General features: G+C 39.1%; 1 protein-coding gene across 10 annotated transcripts in view; it reads right to left on the reverse strand.

Annotated features, from left to right (window-relative positions):
* The window catches only part of LOC120531205 (tensin-like), an 801,530-nt gene that overhangs the window by 120,627 nt on the left and 665,223 nt on the right, over nt 1–15,680 (reverse strand). For all 10 annotated transcript variants that reach the window (XM_039756405.1, XM_039756402.1, XM_039756406.1 and 7 more), the window contains one exon: nt 1,079–1,208. In XM_039756405.1, the coding sequence (XP_039612339.1) occupies nt 1,079–1,208 (130 nt within the window). The remainder of the gene's footprint in view (nt 1–1,078; nt 1,209–15,680) is intronic.

Genomic DNA, 15,680 nt, shown 5'->3' on the forward strand with positions numbered 1-15,680 from the left:
CTTTGCCTAGGACTATGCCAACACCATTCTAATGGTATTGCGTGTGTCCAGCGTATAGGATTATGTTTCATTCGCTGATCATTGTTCCATTTCCTTTATACCTGAGTTCACTAATTCTCAGAATATCTTCTTGACAATAACCCAGTTTGTGTAGCAGCTGAACCAGTTCTCTGCATTGATGCAAAGTAATGGACATTTCATGTCCCACATTGAGTGATATGCTTGGTCCTAATAATATTTGATTGTATCAGTATCTGGAAACCTGTTAGGGATTCCCCCGTGCCATCATAGGATGAGTGATGCTATGAGGTTGATTTCTATCACGATGGTTTCAATTTCTTGCTGTTGGTGCTGGGTACAATCTATGGGATAAACTGTGGCTGGAACACTAATTTACTACAGAGCACACTTGTGTACACAAAAGCACTTTCTCATACAGGGCTAATTTAGACAGTGGGTACCCTAACAAAAAAGTCTTTAGTAGTGGGGAGAAATTGGAGTACACTGTAGAGAAAGAAATCCAGGTTTAGGGATAACTCCTTTATAATTTTTGTAGTTGGCTAGAATTTGTTGTTAAAAATTGTACACTAAAAAGTAAAATTTCTCAGATGCTAAATAAAAAAGCATTTATTTTTAAAATGCAGTTTCAACAGTAAATACACATAGGAAATCATCCACTTAGGCTTTTCTCTACTATTTTTAGATTACTTATTTGAGAATACCATGCAAAATAATGCTTCATAAGCAGATACACAAACTATAATCTTTTTAAAAAAATTCTAATACTCTGTTATATACAGTAATAAAGACAAATGCCACTGGCTCAAGTCAAGGCAGAGTACTTCAAAATTTTGGGAGTGAGAATAAAACAGTATAAAACGTATAACTCTTACATAAAGCTAAATGTGTTTCTAATAATATTTAATTATTTACTTTTGGCACTGATGTTAGGAAAGAAACTGGGATATTTTTAAGTGACCTTACATATATAATATATATAAATAACAGCCATTTGGGAAGAAAAATTTGATTACATCTGTCAAATTTAAAAAGAAAAGGCAATTATAGAAGGAAATACCTTTAAAAGTTTCATCTAGCTCATCTTTGCCAAAAACAACTCCTAGGTCATGGATGGCACATGTGTGGAACTGGACTCGGAAGATGACATCCCGTGTTGGGCTACGGAACCGTTTGTGATAACACTTTAGCTAGGAGAAAGCATAAGAAAGATGGATATTGGCATTCAATCAACTTCACTGTAAAGCCATTTATTCACATCAAGACTTTATTATATTGACTTTAGTTCTTGTATATGGAAGTGATGTTACTTCATAATATTACTTTCCACTCTTTTTATTTTCCATGTGCCACACTTTATTTTTGGAATCCCAGAACACAATTTACCTACTGTGTTTTAAACGCTTTTTAGAATATATAGTCACTGTCAACATGAGGCTCTAGAAAGTGCAATGGGAATTTACAAACAGCTTATTGAAACAGAAGCCAAAGATAGCACAAACATGTGACATTAACTGCCTCATGCTGGCTAAGTGGGTGGTCCCTGCAAAGCAAGCTTCTGGTTCAGGGAGATAACTTGGGAAGCTCAGTTGTGCTGAAATTGTCAAGTGAGTAGTGCTGAAGTGTTAATACACCACATCAACCTTCTCAATCAATGTAAAGAGTAAAAAAAGCCAAAAACAGTGATAGTCCAGCTCTGTGAAAGATGATAAAATGTCACACGTGTTTCGGATTAAGCAAACATATGTAATTGTAACGAATGATAATTAGTGCATGAAGGATTTTTTTTATTTTAGGTATGTATAATTTCCATATAACATTTCATTGAGGATCCAATAAATCCAAAAAACTATGATCAGAAGAAATTAAAGTGACGAACAACAAAATAACATACTCCAATCTACTAATCCAGTTTGAGGGCACAGAGGCCAGGGCCGAAGTAGGCAGAACTGCGGCAACCAATCTTCCTAAATCTAAATTGGCCCTGTATAAATGTGACTGTGCAAGACTGAGCACTGTGATGGGCAGGGGTTCTGTCCTGGAAAGTATCCTGCTTTGCTCCTGATGTTACAGTGATGGCCTCTGGCCCACCATGACTCATCACTGTACACAAACATTACTATGCGATCCAGTTTAGTTCAGTGGACTGAGGTTGACTGTGACTGCACAGCACACAAAGCAGGCACCAGTGTTGGACAGGTAGATAAAAGAAGAACATTCAATCTCCATGCAAGACTGGGTTTTGAACTGTTAATTGCTGTAAATAAAACTGTAGTAAAAATTGAACTGTTACATTTTTGAAAAGGTACTGTTAAATGTTACTTAAAGGACCTTTTAGCTTGAAATACCTGATTCCGTGTTACGTAGTTATACTGACCCACTTTGCTTTTGGAAGTCTTGATTCTTTCAGTAAATCATTATGATTGCACATACAAGTTGAGGCTTGGAAAAGGATTAACAATCTTAACACACAAGAAAAGAACTATCACTTGTATGGAATATTTTCAGACAAAAAGCAAGCTACCCATCAACAATAAATTTCGACTCTAAGGGCAGACTATTATATCAGTTTCCAACAAGTTTTATTAGTCAAAGTTACGAGAATGTTTGAAATGGTAAATAAAAGAATAGCAAGTGGAAATACAGCCACTTTTTAAAAACATGGGTTTATTGCACTTATTGACTTGTCCAACTTGTTTAATATGGTACTGTGTTTGAAACAGAAATAATAGTAGATAATGGAGGAAAAAGGCATACATTTCCCTTTCTGTGCATTTCTAAGACTTCTCAATGGTAATAACTTGGGAGGCATCACACTTCTGTCAGTCCGGATAAGTGTGACATTATACAAAAAGCAGTGGACAGGAAATTAAAGGATGCACAATCAGGATTTATATCAGGTTAAGACCATGTTATGGTCAGTTGTACACACGGAAACAAATCTAAAAAATGTTTATGGCACTTATAATTGTCAAAGTTTCATAGTTTTTGTGGTTCTGTACATTTCTATTGCAATTCATGCCCATTTACAGAATTAACTAAATGTTCACTGTTACTATTAAAAAATAATACAAGACTAAAATCATAGTACCAACAAATAAAAGTAGGTGGAAAGGCAGATAATGTACAATCAGCTAAATTGTTATAGAACTACTTGGACAGAATACAGGCTAAGGCAGAATAGCGATAGATGAAATTTATTGTACGTAAATGTAAAGAATTGCATGTATGAAATAAAAATGATAAGTTTGAATACACAATGTAAGGCCTGAAACCTGAAAGTACCTTCAAGGGAATAACCTAGGAGACATAGAGGACTCATCACTGTCTACATCCAGACGGTATACAGACATGATCAAGAAAGTTAATAGGATGTTAGATTATGTATTGTGATGTTTGGAGTGCAAGTCAATAGAGGTTATGGTGAAGTTATACAACACATTAGTGAGGCCTCAACTGGAGTACTGTGTTCAGTTTTTATCTCCATATTACTAAAAGGACACAGCAGCACTAGAGAAAGTTGAGAAAAGAGCGACTAGGCTGATTCAGGGACTAAGAGGTAAAAGCTATGAGGAGGCATTGAAGGAGTGAAACTTTTTCAGTTTAAGCAAACAGAGATTAAGAGGTGACACAAATGAAATATTTAAAACTATAAAAGAAATTAGTACAATGGATCCCAGCTGTTACTATAAAATAAATTCTGCAACACAAACTTGAGTACATGGTTGGAAACTTGTTAAAGGCAAATTTTGTACAAATGTTAGAAATATTTTCTCCATGCAAAGAACCATAGACACATGGAATAAATAACCAAGATGTGTAGTGGAGAGCATGACTAGGGACCTTCAAATCTAGTGAACAAAGCTGATGAAATTGTTGGGTTAAATGGCCTATTCTCGTCCACATTTTGTAATGTAAAACAACTATATCAACTACTACTACAACTACATTCGGCGCCCCCGCAAGTGGCAGCCATTCCAGCAGCTCCGTGTATGATTTTATCTTTTTTCCTCTATTTTTCTCTATTTCACTGATCACTTCTACCACTTTCTTTTATGTGGAATCGCTCCCTGGACACTTTGTACTACTTGACATGGATTTTTACACGCTGAGACTAGCATATTCAAGTAGTCAACTTCAAGCACTGAGAACAAATGCTCGTGCAGGTGTGGTTCCCTATTTACCTGATGAGGTAAGAAGACAGTATCGGGGCAGCAGAGCCGGCGCTAAGATAAAAGCCAAGCGGCTTGCGAGAAAGTGGCGCTATAAATCATCGGTGCCTTCTGTGATCCTGGGAAATGTAAACTCACTATAAATTAAGATCGGCGAACTAGCTGTGCTGATGAAAAATGTCAGAACCTATAGAGAATGCAGCTTGCTGTGTTTTACTGAAATGTGGCTAACAACTACCATCCCAGATATTAATGTGGAGCTACCCGGGTTTAGCACAGTTAGAGCGGACAGAGACGCAAATACCTGCGGTAAGAAGAAAGGAGGGGGTGTTGCTCTCTATGTCAATACAAAGTGGTGCAACTCAGGACATGTACACGTTAAAATCTTCACTTGTTGCAGGGACATCGAACTGCTGGCCATAAGTTTGCGTCCCTATTACTTGCCCAGAGAGCTTGGACACATCATTGTTATTGTTTACATCCCTTCTCGGGCAAACACGGACGTCATCCATTCCGCAGTTGCTAAGTTACAAATGCAGCACCCTGAGGAGCTTGTGCTAATCGCTGGAGACTTTAACCAAGTGATGCTGGACAAAACATTACCTGCCTTCTCCCAGTATGTGGATTGTAACACCCAGGGAAATAGGACTATTGACCTACTGTATGCAAACGTTAAAGACGCATACAGCGCCATACCGCTGCCTGCGCTTGGGAAGGTAGATCATAACCTGGTTCTGCTTCAGCCTCACTACAAACCAAGAGTGAGGGAGCTACCTACAACCACACAATCATTCAGGAAGTGGTCCCTTGAGGCAGAGCAGGCTCTGAGAGACTGCTTTGGAACTACGGACTGGGATATCCTGCAGGGATCACATAGTGAGAATATTGAAGAGGCTGTTGACTGCACAACTATTACATCAACTTCTGTATGGACATTGTAGTTCCAGTAAGAACAGTACGCTGCTAAGCTAACAATAAGCAATGGATTACAAGTGACATCAAGGGCCTTTTGAACCAGAAGAAAAGGGCTTTCAAAGGTGGCGATCAGCATGAGCTCAAGCGCATGCAGAAGGAACTCCGAGTCCAGCTCAGGGCGGCGATGGAGCAGCACAGGAGAAAGCTGGAGCAGAAGTTGCAGAATAACAGCATGAAGGAAGTGTGGCTGCAGCTCGAAGCAGAGTGCCACCATAGAGAAAGACACGGAGATAGCAAACCAAATGAACAACTTCTTTAACAGGTTTGACCACCCAAACCCACTCTCGCCTCTAAGTGCGGCATCCTCCAACCATCCTTCTGTTGATACCAGCATAGATGAGACATCTCAACCCACAATTACAGCAGTGCAGGTGAGCAGAGAGCTGAGGAGACTTCGTGCCAGCAAAGCAGTGGGTCCAGATGGAGTATCGCCACAACTGCTGAAGGCCTGTGCGCTGGAACTGGGGAGTCCTCTACAGCGCATCTTCAACATGAGCCTGGAACAGGGGAGAGTCCCGAGGCTTTGGAAAACATCTTGTATCACCTCAGTCCCAAAGGTATCACGTCCTAGTGAGCTGAATGACTTCTGGCCTGTTGCTCTGACGTCACATGTGATGAAGACCATGGAGTGGCTGCTGCTTCACCACCTGAGGCCACAGGTCTGCCACACCCTCGACCCTCTGCAGTTCGCATACCAGGAGAAGGTTGGAGTGGAGGATGCCATCATCTATATTCTACACCGATCCCTCTTCCACTTAGACAGAGGCAGTGGTTCTGTAAGAATTATGTTTTTGGACTTCTCTAGTGCCTTCAACACTATCCAACCTCTGCTCCTTAGGGACAAGCTGACAGAGATGGGGGTAGATTTACACCTGGTGGCATGGATCGTGGACTATCTTATAGACAGACCTCAGTATGTGCGTCTCAGGAACTGCAGGTCTGACATTGTGGTCAGCAACACAGGAGCGTCGCAGGGGACTGTACTTTCTCCGGTCCTGTTCAGACTATATACATCAGACTTCCATCATGGAGAATTCACTGCATACACTGAACAGTGTCATCTTCAGGCAGAGGAGTAGCTTCAGTGTCAGACTGCTGTCACTGTCCTGCTCCACTGACAGACTGAGGAGATCGTTCCTCCCCCACTCTATGTGACTCTTCAATTCCACCCAAAGGGGTAACGCTAACATTATTCAAAGTTATTGTCTGTTTTTACATTCATATTTATTACTCTTTAATTTAATATTGTTTTTTGTATCAGTATACTGCTGCTGGATTATGTGAATTTCCCCTTGGGATTAATAAAGTATCCATCTATCTATCTATTGATCTGCAAAGTGTCTAATGCAGTACAGAGATACTCCCCTACCTACTTCTGTTATGATTACTGATAAATAAAGCAACAGCATATTTGACTTCAGGGTGGAAATGAACAAGTTCAAAAAAGTAAAAAGAGGCAGAGTGGAATCTGTAGAAAAATAAATTATACTTTATATAGATGGAAAAAAAGACATGACTAATACAAGTTAGACCATGGATAAGCAACAATAGCAAGATGGAAAATGTTTGCGGCATTGATATTGAGCACATTGTGACTTTGTTATTTTGACAGCTATCTCAAAAACAGCAGAAGCTGTGCCAATGAAGTTAGCATTAGGCCTGAACAAAAAATAGCATTCTTCTCAGTCAGAACAAAAAAGACATTATTAAGGATCTAAAATATGGTCTATTAAAACTAGAAATGAGGCAGCACTGTGGTGCAGTGGAATCGCTGCTGCCTCGCAGTTAGGAGACCTGGGTTCGCTTCCCAGGCCTCCCTGCATGGAGTCTGCATTTTCTTCCCATGTCTGTGTGGGTTTCCTCCAGATGCTTCGGTTTCCTGCCACAGTTCAAAGACATGAAGGTTAGGTGCATTGGAGATCTTAAATTGTCCCTAGTGTGTGCTTGGTGTGTAGGTGTGTGTGTGTGTGTGTGCCCTGCGGTGGGCTGGCGTCCTGCCCGGGGTTTGTTTCCTGCCCTGCGCCCTGTGTTGGTTAGGATATACCGGGTTGGATAATGGATGGATGGAAAATTAGAAAGGGAATATCTCAAAGGCAAGGAAGATATTTAAAATCTGAAGAATGTAAAAATGTAGAATGTAAGATGTGTAAAATAAAAGGTGCTCTATATTGGTGGGTCTGTACAAGCTGAAAACAAAAATGGGAGATCTGTCTTCATTTTCTTCTGTTTGTAATGAATGAGAGAGAGGGTCAAATCTCAGAGCAGACGATGACTTAGCTTGCGAAATTTTGTCAAAAGATGTAAAGGACAATTGAGAAGATGCACACAGATGTACACAATGAAAAGACAACCAGACTTAGTGGATATTACATGGGAAGAAAGAGTGGAGTTTACTCAAAATCAATTGGTGTGAAGAAAAACGGTGCAAGCATATGAAGGACAAAGCTGCAAGTTAACGTTTTTTGCTTATGTAAGCTCATAATATAAAGTCAATAAAGCTGTGTTAAACATTACCATATTCATATTATGATAAATACGATAAAACTGTTATTATAAGGAATATTTCAAAGTATGAATTAAGAAAATAATATTCCCTAATAAAAGATTAACCTCTCAAATAATGGATTATTGATTAACATACAATACAGAGAAAAACACCAAGGGACTTTAAAAGGGATCATGTCTAATTTGGACCAAATTCACCTTTGCTTATTACTGCTATCTATCCATCTTTCTCTATTACAGTGCCACAGGCATCCAATGTAACAAGGAAAGAACCAACCTTAGATAGGAAACCATTGTATCACTGTGCTCCATACAAGTCCAAGGAAGTTATGCTGAGGCTTTATAATGTGCCGGTGAGGCCTCATCTGGAGTACTTTGTGCAGTTTTGGTCTCCAGGTTACAAAACGCTTATACGTAGCAGTGCGAAAACGTCCAGTGAAGAGCGACTAGGCTGATTCCAGGGTTACAGGGGAAGAATTATGAGGAAAGACTAAAAGAGCTGAGCTTTTTCAGTTTAAACAAAATATTAAAATGAGACATGATTGAAGTATTTAACATTATGAAGAGATTTAGTATCGTGGATCGAGACTGTGACTTTAAAATGAGTTCATCAAGAACATGGGGACACAATTGGAAACTTGTTAAGGGAAAATTTCGTATAAACATTAGGAAGTTTTTCTTTACACAGAGAATCACAGACAAATGGAATAAGCTACCAAGTAGTGTAGTAGGCAGTGGTACTTTAGGGACTTTCAAAACAAAATTTGATGTTATTTTAGAAGAATTAAGTGAACAGGAAAAGTGAGCTTTGTTGGGCTGAATGGCCTGTTCTTGTCTAGACTGTTCTAATGATTTAATACTCATTTAAAGAACACAGTGAACAAAATGAGAGTCACTAAAGAGTTAACAGGTAGTTCTTGGGATAATGGAGAAGACTACAGTAATTAGAGGACAATCTATGATAATAAAATGAGATTGCAAATAACACACAGACAATAACTTGATTAGGAATCCAACATTAATCTATGCTGCTGTGCTGCAGCTGCACTGACCATATATTGGCATACCAATCTAAAATAGCCATAGGCTCCAAAAGTAAAGAGAGATACTGCAAACACTAAAATGAATAAATAAATGTGGGAAAAGCCATTTAAAATATTGATTTCATGTAATGATAATTAAATCTATGTAATCCATGACAATGTTGATTTTCGGAACAGTGATATGTTTTAAATTTCTTTTCGGTTTCTGTATTACCTTTGTATGACATAAAACAGTTATTCACATTCTTTCTGGGCAGGATGGTGACATAATATTTGGCTCTGCACCCTCATAGCTCTCGACTTTAATTCCCAGCCCATTGTCTGTGTACATGTCAGGATGTATTTTTCAGGCATTCCCTTTTTCTTTTTCTCCCACATTCTAAACATACAGTATTATTAGGTTAATGAGCAAATGTTATCTGCCCAGCTGTTTATAACTGTGAGGGTGCCCCAAGATTAACAGGTTTGGTTTCTGCCTTGTACCAAATAAATCCATGGATGGATATTTTTTCTTATTATGTTAAAAGCATTCTTTCCTTATATATAGCAAATGAAGTTCAAACTGCAGTATCCCAGATTGTTGCATATCGAGTATAAGTCTATAAAACTATAAACGTTTATAAGAATAAGCTGTACTGACTATGAAGAAAAATATTCTATTTGGTAAATGTTTTTTCATTGTAGTTAATATGGAACATGAAACACATCGGCTATCTTCCCAAGAATAAAGTAATAATTTGTGACATTATGTAACATGCAAAAAATGGCATTCGTCCAAATATATTTAAAAAAAATAAATTTAATATGAAGTAAGGAGTAGATGAGTGGGGTTACTAAGTCACTATAGTTATAAAAAAAATGGAGTGTTTATAATTAGATTTCTTCTGACTTTCCAAACAATTTATTTATGTCATGGAGATTAATGGTAAGGAGGATACTCCCATAATTAATCATGGGATTTTTAACAAGTAAAATAATAATATCCGCATTTCACCAAGGAGTATCCCTCCCAAAAAGAGACATACATATGTATTAATACACCCAAAAACCCACAAATTATTCCATCCATATTATCCATCCATCCATATTATTATCTAATATAAACAAAATATATTTAAAAATACACTGCAGAGAAAGGAACGCTAAATTGTACATGAAGTACAAGCTAATTAAAAGGTTTAAACACAGGTGTTATTTGTTAATACTTGTAAACTTATGGTAAGGCTACAGAGACACACTGCACAAGCAAAACATGTGGAAGGGTGGACACAAATATAGTCAGACAGTGTAGCCTAGTGGCGAAGAAACTGGAAACCTTAAAGTAGCCGGAATTCTTCACATAGGTCACTGCATTATTTAATAGTTAAGTAGCCTCTATTGGATTGCATTTCTCTTGAATCATAACAGATAATCACATATTCATTGGTGAACCACAAGCAACTTCATCTCCTCCTGCCACATTGACCTTGCCAAACAGTAATTGTCTATTACCTTCAGACTTTGCTATCAAATGCTATAAAGCCTACGTGCCCTTGTGGATGGTGTTTGCAGTTTCAGCCTCAAAAAACAATGTGGAAATGGCAAGTAAGTTCCCCATGCACAAGGTGATGAGTGGGGGTTAGGTCTAATGTTAGTGAAGTAACATGAATGTCTGGGACAAATATAGGCATGCTAGACAACAACGGAAACCACCTCTTGGTACATAGTATATCATTTCTTTGGCAAGAAAGGAGCCTGGGCTGGTGCGTGAGGATGAAAAATACTGGCTAGATATAGTGAGACTCATGTCTATGTATAGCACTTGCTGTGACTTCTTGAGGATGTGTCTCTCTTTTTCTGGATTTATTCCAAAGGAGAAGCCACACTGAGTGCCATTCAGTTAACGTTTTTACCAAAGGATAAAAGGGCCACAAAAGAACAATTTACACTTTCATAGTAAAAAAGGTTTGTTGTTTGCATCCAAGTGTAAAACATCTGAAATGTAAAAAATTAATAGGTTAATTTAGGCTAAGATTAATTTAACAGGAAAGAGAAGAACAATGTATGGTCAAGATTTAATTAATAATTTAACTAATAAATCTGACAAAGTTTTTGTTATCAATACTAAGATTTGCAAGCCAACATACTGTATGAATGAACATGTAACAACAAATTCATTATAAAAACTTCATAATTCAGTGAAATTATAGTTTTGTCTACTTTAAAACAATTGCTATTTCCAAAGAAGGAACACCTATTCCCTAATGATGTCATCGATGTTCAGATGAAAGGACAGCATGATTGCTAGAAATATGTATAGTGCTCCACCATCTTTGCAGTGCCCTATTATTTTTTAAAGGGTGAAAGAGGAGGAACATTGAAAATTCACAGGCATATCCTTGGTGTTAGAGGTATGTATCTGTAAAAAGGAATGACTGGATAAATTAACAAAATCATCAATAATTGGACTATGTCTTTTCTACTTATCATGAAACAATTGTTCATAGAGTATCTGGAAGAAAAGGCAGAGGGAAACCTTGAGTGAATGATGGAAGCTCATCAGAGAAGAAGTACTTCATGAATGCTCTTTGTGGTTTTTAGCTGTAAAATTCAGGAATCAGCCCACCAAGTTAAAGTCCAAACAGAAACAATCAGCTAGCTTCTAATCTAAAATCTGAGGCGGAATAGTATTAAAAGCAGATGAAAAATTAATAATCAGCACTCTGTGGAGTTTTGAAACCTTCAAGTGATCATACAACTGCTGCAGCTGTTGCATCCTCTGCCCCTTTCTCTGAACTGCATGCAAATTGGTAATGGTCCAGATTGAACCTAATGTCTGTTTACCAGCTTTCTGCTAATGAGCATCTCAGAGGAGTTCCTTGTATAACCAGTCTTAATTCATTCAAGACCTTTGGATGTGAAGTTTTGGAAACTGGAGTAGAAGAAATCTGTTACCAGAGTTTGGGCAGCTATTGAAACACAGAGATCTGAAAGATGCAGTACAGTGGGATACCGGACATGGCTAAAGGAGACATCTACTTATTCAGTGTGGTCCAGAAATGGTTTGCCCATAGTTATTTGGTGAACCTTTAGTAGTACTAGTAATAGCAGTAATAGAGTCACATATATAGAGCACAGTGAAATTCTTACTTGCATGTCTGAATAACAAGCAACATGTTGCCTTCTCTTTTATGACATCTTGATTAAAGAAAGTTCCCTCCTAGCTCCAGTGCCGAGTTCAGTGTTCTACTCTACATTCTCTGAGGAAAAATCACCTGGTCAAATCCACTTATTTCTGTTTGTACTATGAATTCCAGCTATGATTTTTATATTATTCCACAATGACTCATAATGCCAGCCTGTAGTACACTGTTACACTTTCACTTATATTTCAGCTTTACATTCCTGATCTAAAGTTTCACCTTTTACTGCATTAGCTCTATTCAATTATTCTTCCCTGCTGACATGCCCCTTTCTTTCCTGTTTAACAGCACCTCACAAGCCCCACCCCCGGGGGAATGTGTCAAGCTAGCCGCTTTGCGTCTCTGCCGTTCACATTGTGAAGGGAGGGCTGAACGCACGCTAAGGACAGATCAGCTACTGGCTTGCTGCTAGCTGCTACCGAGCTGCATGATCTGCATGTCACACTGCACGAATATCATCTAAAAGCCTGTACAGCAGCTGTCCTTTTGTCTCACTTCCTTGTGTCTTGGAATGTAATAGTGTCTCAGAGAAATTGTTTGTAAAGAAGGGCATGACATGCAAGAAGTCTCGCAGGACTTCAAAGTGTCTCTCTGAGATGATCACGTCTTGACCCAAGATTTTTTTTTATATATAATAGATAGATATGGCTTATTGTTAGGAAATTCTTCAAGAGGTTTGACAAGGACTATAGTGTCTTCACAGAATGAGATGAAGTTGCTTAATATGTCAGTCAATTCATCAATATGCCTTATTAAAAACAGACCATTAAATACCTTCAGACACAGAAGGTAAGCATATAGGCACTCAGCAGACTACCCAAACCAGACTAGGATTAACAGTTTTCTTAATACAGGAATGAGTTGACGCAGTTATCATCTGATGGGTTTGGCTCTAGATTTATAAACACCTTTAACACACTCATTGCTCTTGTCAATGGAATGTACTTTATGTATTGGCTTTCGTGTGATGAGGTAGACAATTGACACAATGACAAAAACTTGGTGGAGGTTTCTTAAGTAAACAATGGTTAAAATTGCACAAAATAAAATTTGGGACATCACAATATAGTGATTCAGGTTGCTGAAAGTCACTTCACTCTCCACTGTTCTCTGAAGAAGATATACACCTATAGTAAAAATGTGTTGAAACTCTTTTAGTGGGTGATTAAGTTGCAGTGAGAGACATAAAAGTTCATTATCCCTAGTGTACAATCTTTCTTCAATGATCACCAATGTATAGCAACATTGATTTACATAAAGGCAGACTTTAACGTTGCATAGTTTGCCGGTTATGGGAATCTATGTCCATATGAATATCCATGCAAAGTTAGACAGGGAGGTTTGTATAAATTCCACAACACATGCAACTCTGGCAATCAAAATACAAGTTCATCCATTCTTGGCATTTTCACTGATTAGGCCAGATGAAAAGCAATCCAAACCACAAGATAAAAAAACAATTCCTAGCTTGTTCACTTGTCTGAGATACTGTTAATATTTCTGAGGAGTTATTTGGATAGAATAGATTCTGTATAGGGAAAAAGAAGTAAAAACACATAGATAGTGACAATGCTGTTGATCATTCCAAAGGTTGTCATTGGATATTCATTTTAATAATGTCAGGTCAGGGATCATGCACTGGTATAGCACGTTGCTGCACCCACCACACAACAAAACACCTTGGGGTCTACCCATCAGGCAGACATGTGGTCCAGTACCACCCTCCAGAAATGACCATCTATATGACACAGCCAGGTGTTATGGGGGCACCCCTTTGGCCTGGTCTATCCACTTGGGTCCTCAGCAATGAGGATCCCACAAGCTGGATCAACCTCGAGAAATTGTGCCACATGGCAGTAGTGCTGTAACTGGCGCTCCTTCACAATGCTGGAAATGTACCTCATTTAGGACTCTGGGAGCAACTGCCCATTCAAAGTCAAACCAGCAGTACCGAAGGATTCTCACATGAGGCACAGTACTGAAGGAGTCCAATCGTTATCTCAGGTCACTGGATAGCATTCATGTCTTGCAACCAAATAGCAAAACAGGACTCTAAAATCTTGGATCTTCTTCCTTTTGCAGAGATATTGGGAGTGCGACATACCCCTTTCCAGTGACCTTATTACCCCCATGCTCTCCAAATCCGTCTACTGACTTCATAGGAAGAGTCAGCAGAGGCAAGAATGTTGTTTCTGAGGTAAGGAAAACTCTCAACAAGGTCGACAATCTCTCCGCAGACAAACACACTGCTGATGGTTGTAACCAGGTTGTCATTAATGGACTGGATCTTGTTTTTTATCCAGGACACTTGCAAGCCCAGACACTCAAGTCTCTCAAAATGCCCAACCAAAGCCTCCATTGACTCCATCATGATCACAGCATCGTTGGCAAAGTTATGATAAGTGAATCTTTATTCACAAATGGATGGCTCACAGCCGCTGGACCCCACAACCCTTCCCAACACCCAGTACATGCAAGCACTGAACAAAGTGGGAGCAAGAACAAACCCCTGATGAACCCCAGAATCAATTGGGAAAAACGCAAAGGTTCTGCATTCACTCGGCACAGCACTCACACTACCAGTGTACAGGCTGGCCACGATATCTAGCAATTTCAGATGGATCCCAGAAAGTCTCAGGATGTCCCAAAGGCAGTTTGATCAAATGAGTTGAGTGCTTTACAAATATCGACAAAAGCTACAAAGAAACTCTGCCGATATTTGCATCTGCACTTGATGAGAACCCTCAGTGTCAGGATTTGGTCGACGGTAGACTTCTTAATCATAAAACCAGAGTGTTCCGGTTGTGGATATATGAGCAAGTGATTGTGGATCCTATTTAGGATGACTCTAGCAAAGACCTTACCTCGCACTGGGAACAGTGTTATTCCCTTGTACTTACCACAATCCAGGTGATCAATCTTCCCTTTCCAGATAGGGACGACAAGTCCCTTTTTCAAATCAGTTGGTATGACATCAGTCTCCCAAATGGAAGCACAGATTGCTTGCAATGCCAAGAGGATAGCCTTACCACCAGCCTGGAGAATTTCATCCCAAATATCACAGATCCCTGCAACCTTCACTACCCTCAGCTGGTTTACCACCTGTGTAATCTAAGTGAGATTGGGTTGTTCACAGCTAATTGGAGGATCAACCTCAAAAACTGTGGACACAGAAATGTCCAAAGTCCCAGCCAGAAGATCAGCTTTCAACAGCTGCTTAAAGTAGCCAGTCCAGTGGGTCACAACTGCAGCGTCATCAATAAAGACAGTTCCATCACCCACCCTGAATGCGACCCTCTGAGGAACAGATGTACGCATGGTGTGTCACTTGCTCATAAATTCCTCTAGCAAATGCCTTCTTATGTGCCCTCAGAGCCCTCACAGTCATTCTTGTCAGTTCCTGGTACAGATCTGAGTTGCCATCAAGCTGTGCACTGCAACTCCTCTGGATGTTATTCAGGGTGCCCTGCGAGACGAAATACTTCCTCCGTCTGGAAACACTGACAACATCAACACAATAAGGCTTGACCATAAAAATGCCACGTGTGAACACATGGTAACCCCATGAGGTAGTTAGTACTATAGTGTCATCACACCGTATGATCTTGACATGGAAGTGAAAAGCTTGTGTCTGAATGCACCATATTCAAATTCTCAGTTATACAGGAAACTACAATTTCCAGCTGTGGCTAGAACCTGTCTGGTGCTGATCTCGAATATTAGTGATGAGAAAACTATTAAGCTAAAGAGGCCTTCTGTTGCTTCATGGATCCAACATTCCATGC

This window comes from Polypterus senegalus, chromosome 6 (genome assembly GCF_016835505.1).
Source record: "Polypterus senegalus isolate Bchr_013 chromosome 6, ASM1683550v1, whole genome shotgun sequence".
Taxonomy (NCBI): domain Eukaryota; kingdom Metazoa; phylum Chordata; class Cladistia; order Polypteriformes; family Polypteridae; genus Polypterus; species Polypterus senegalus.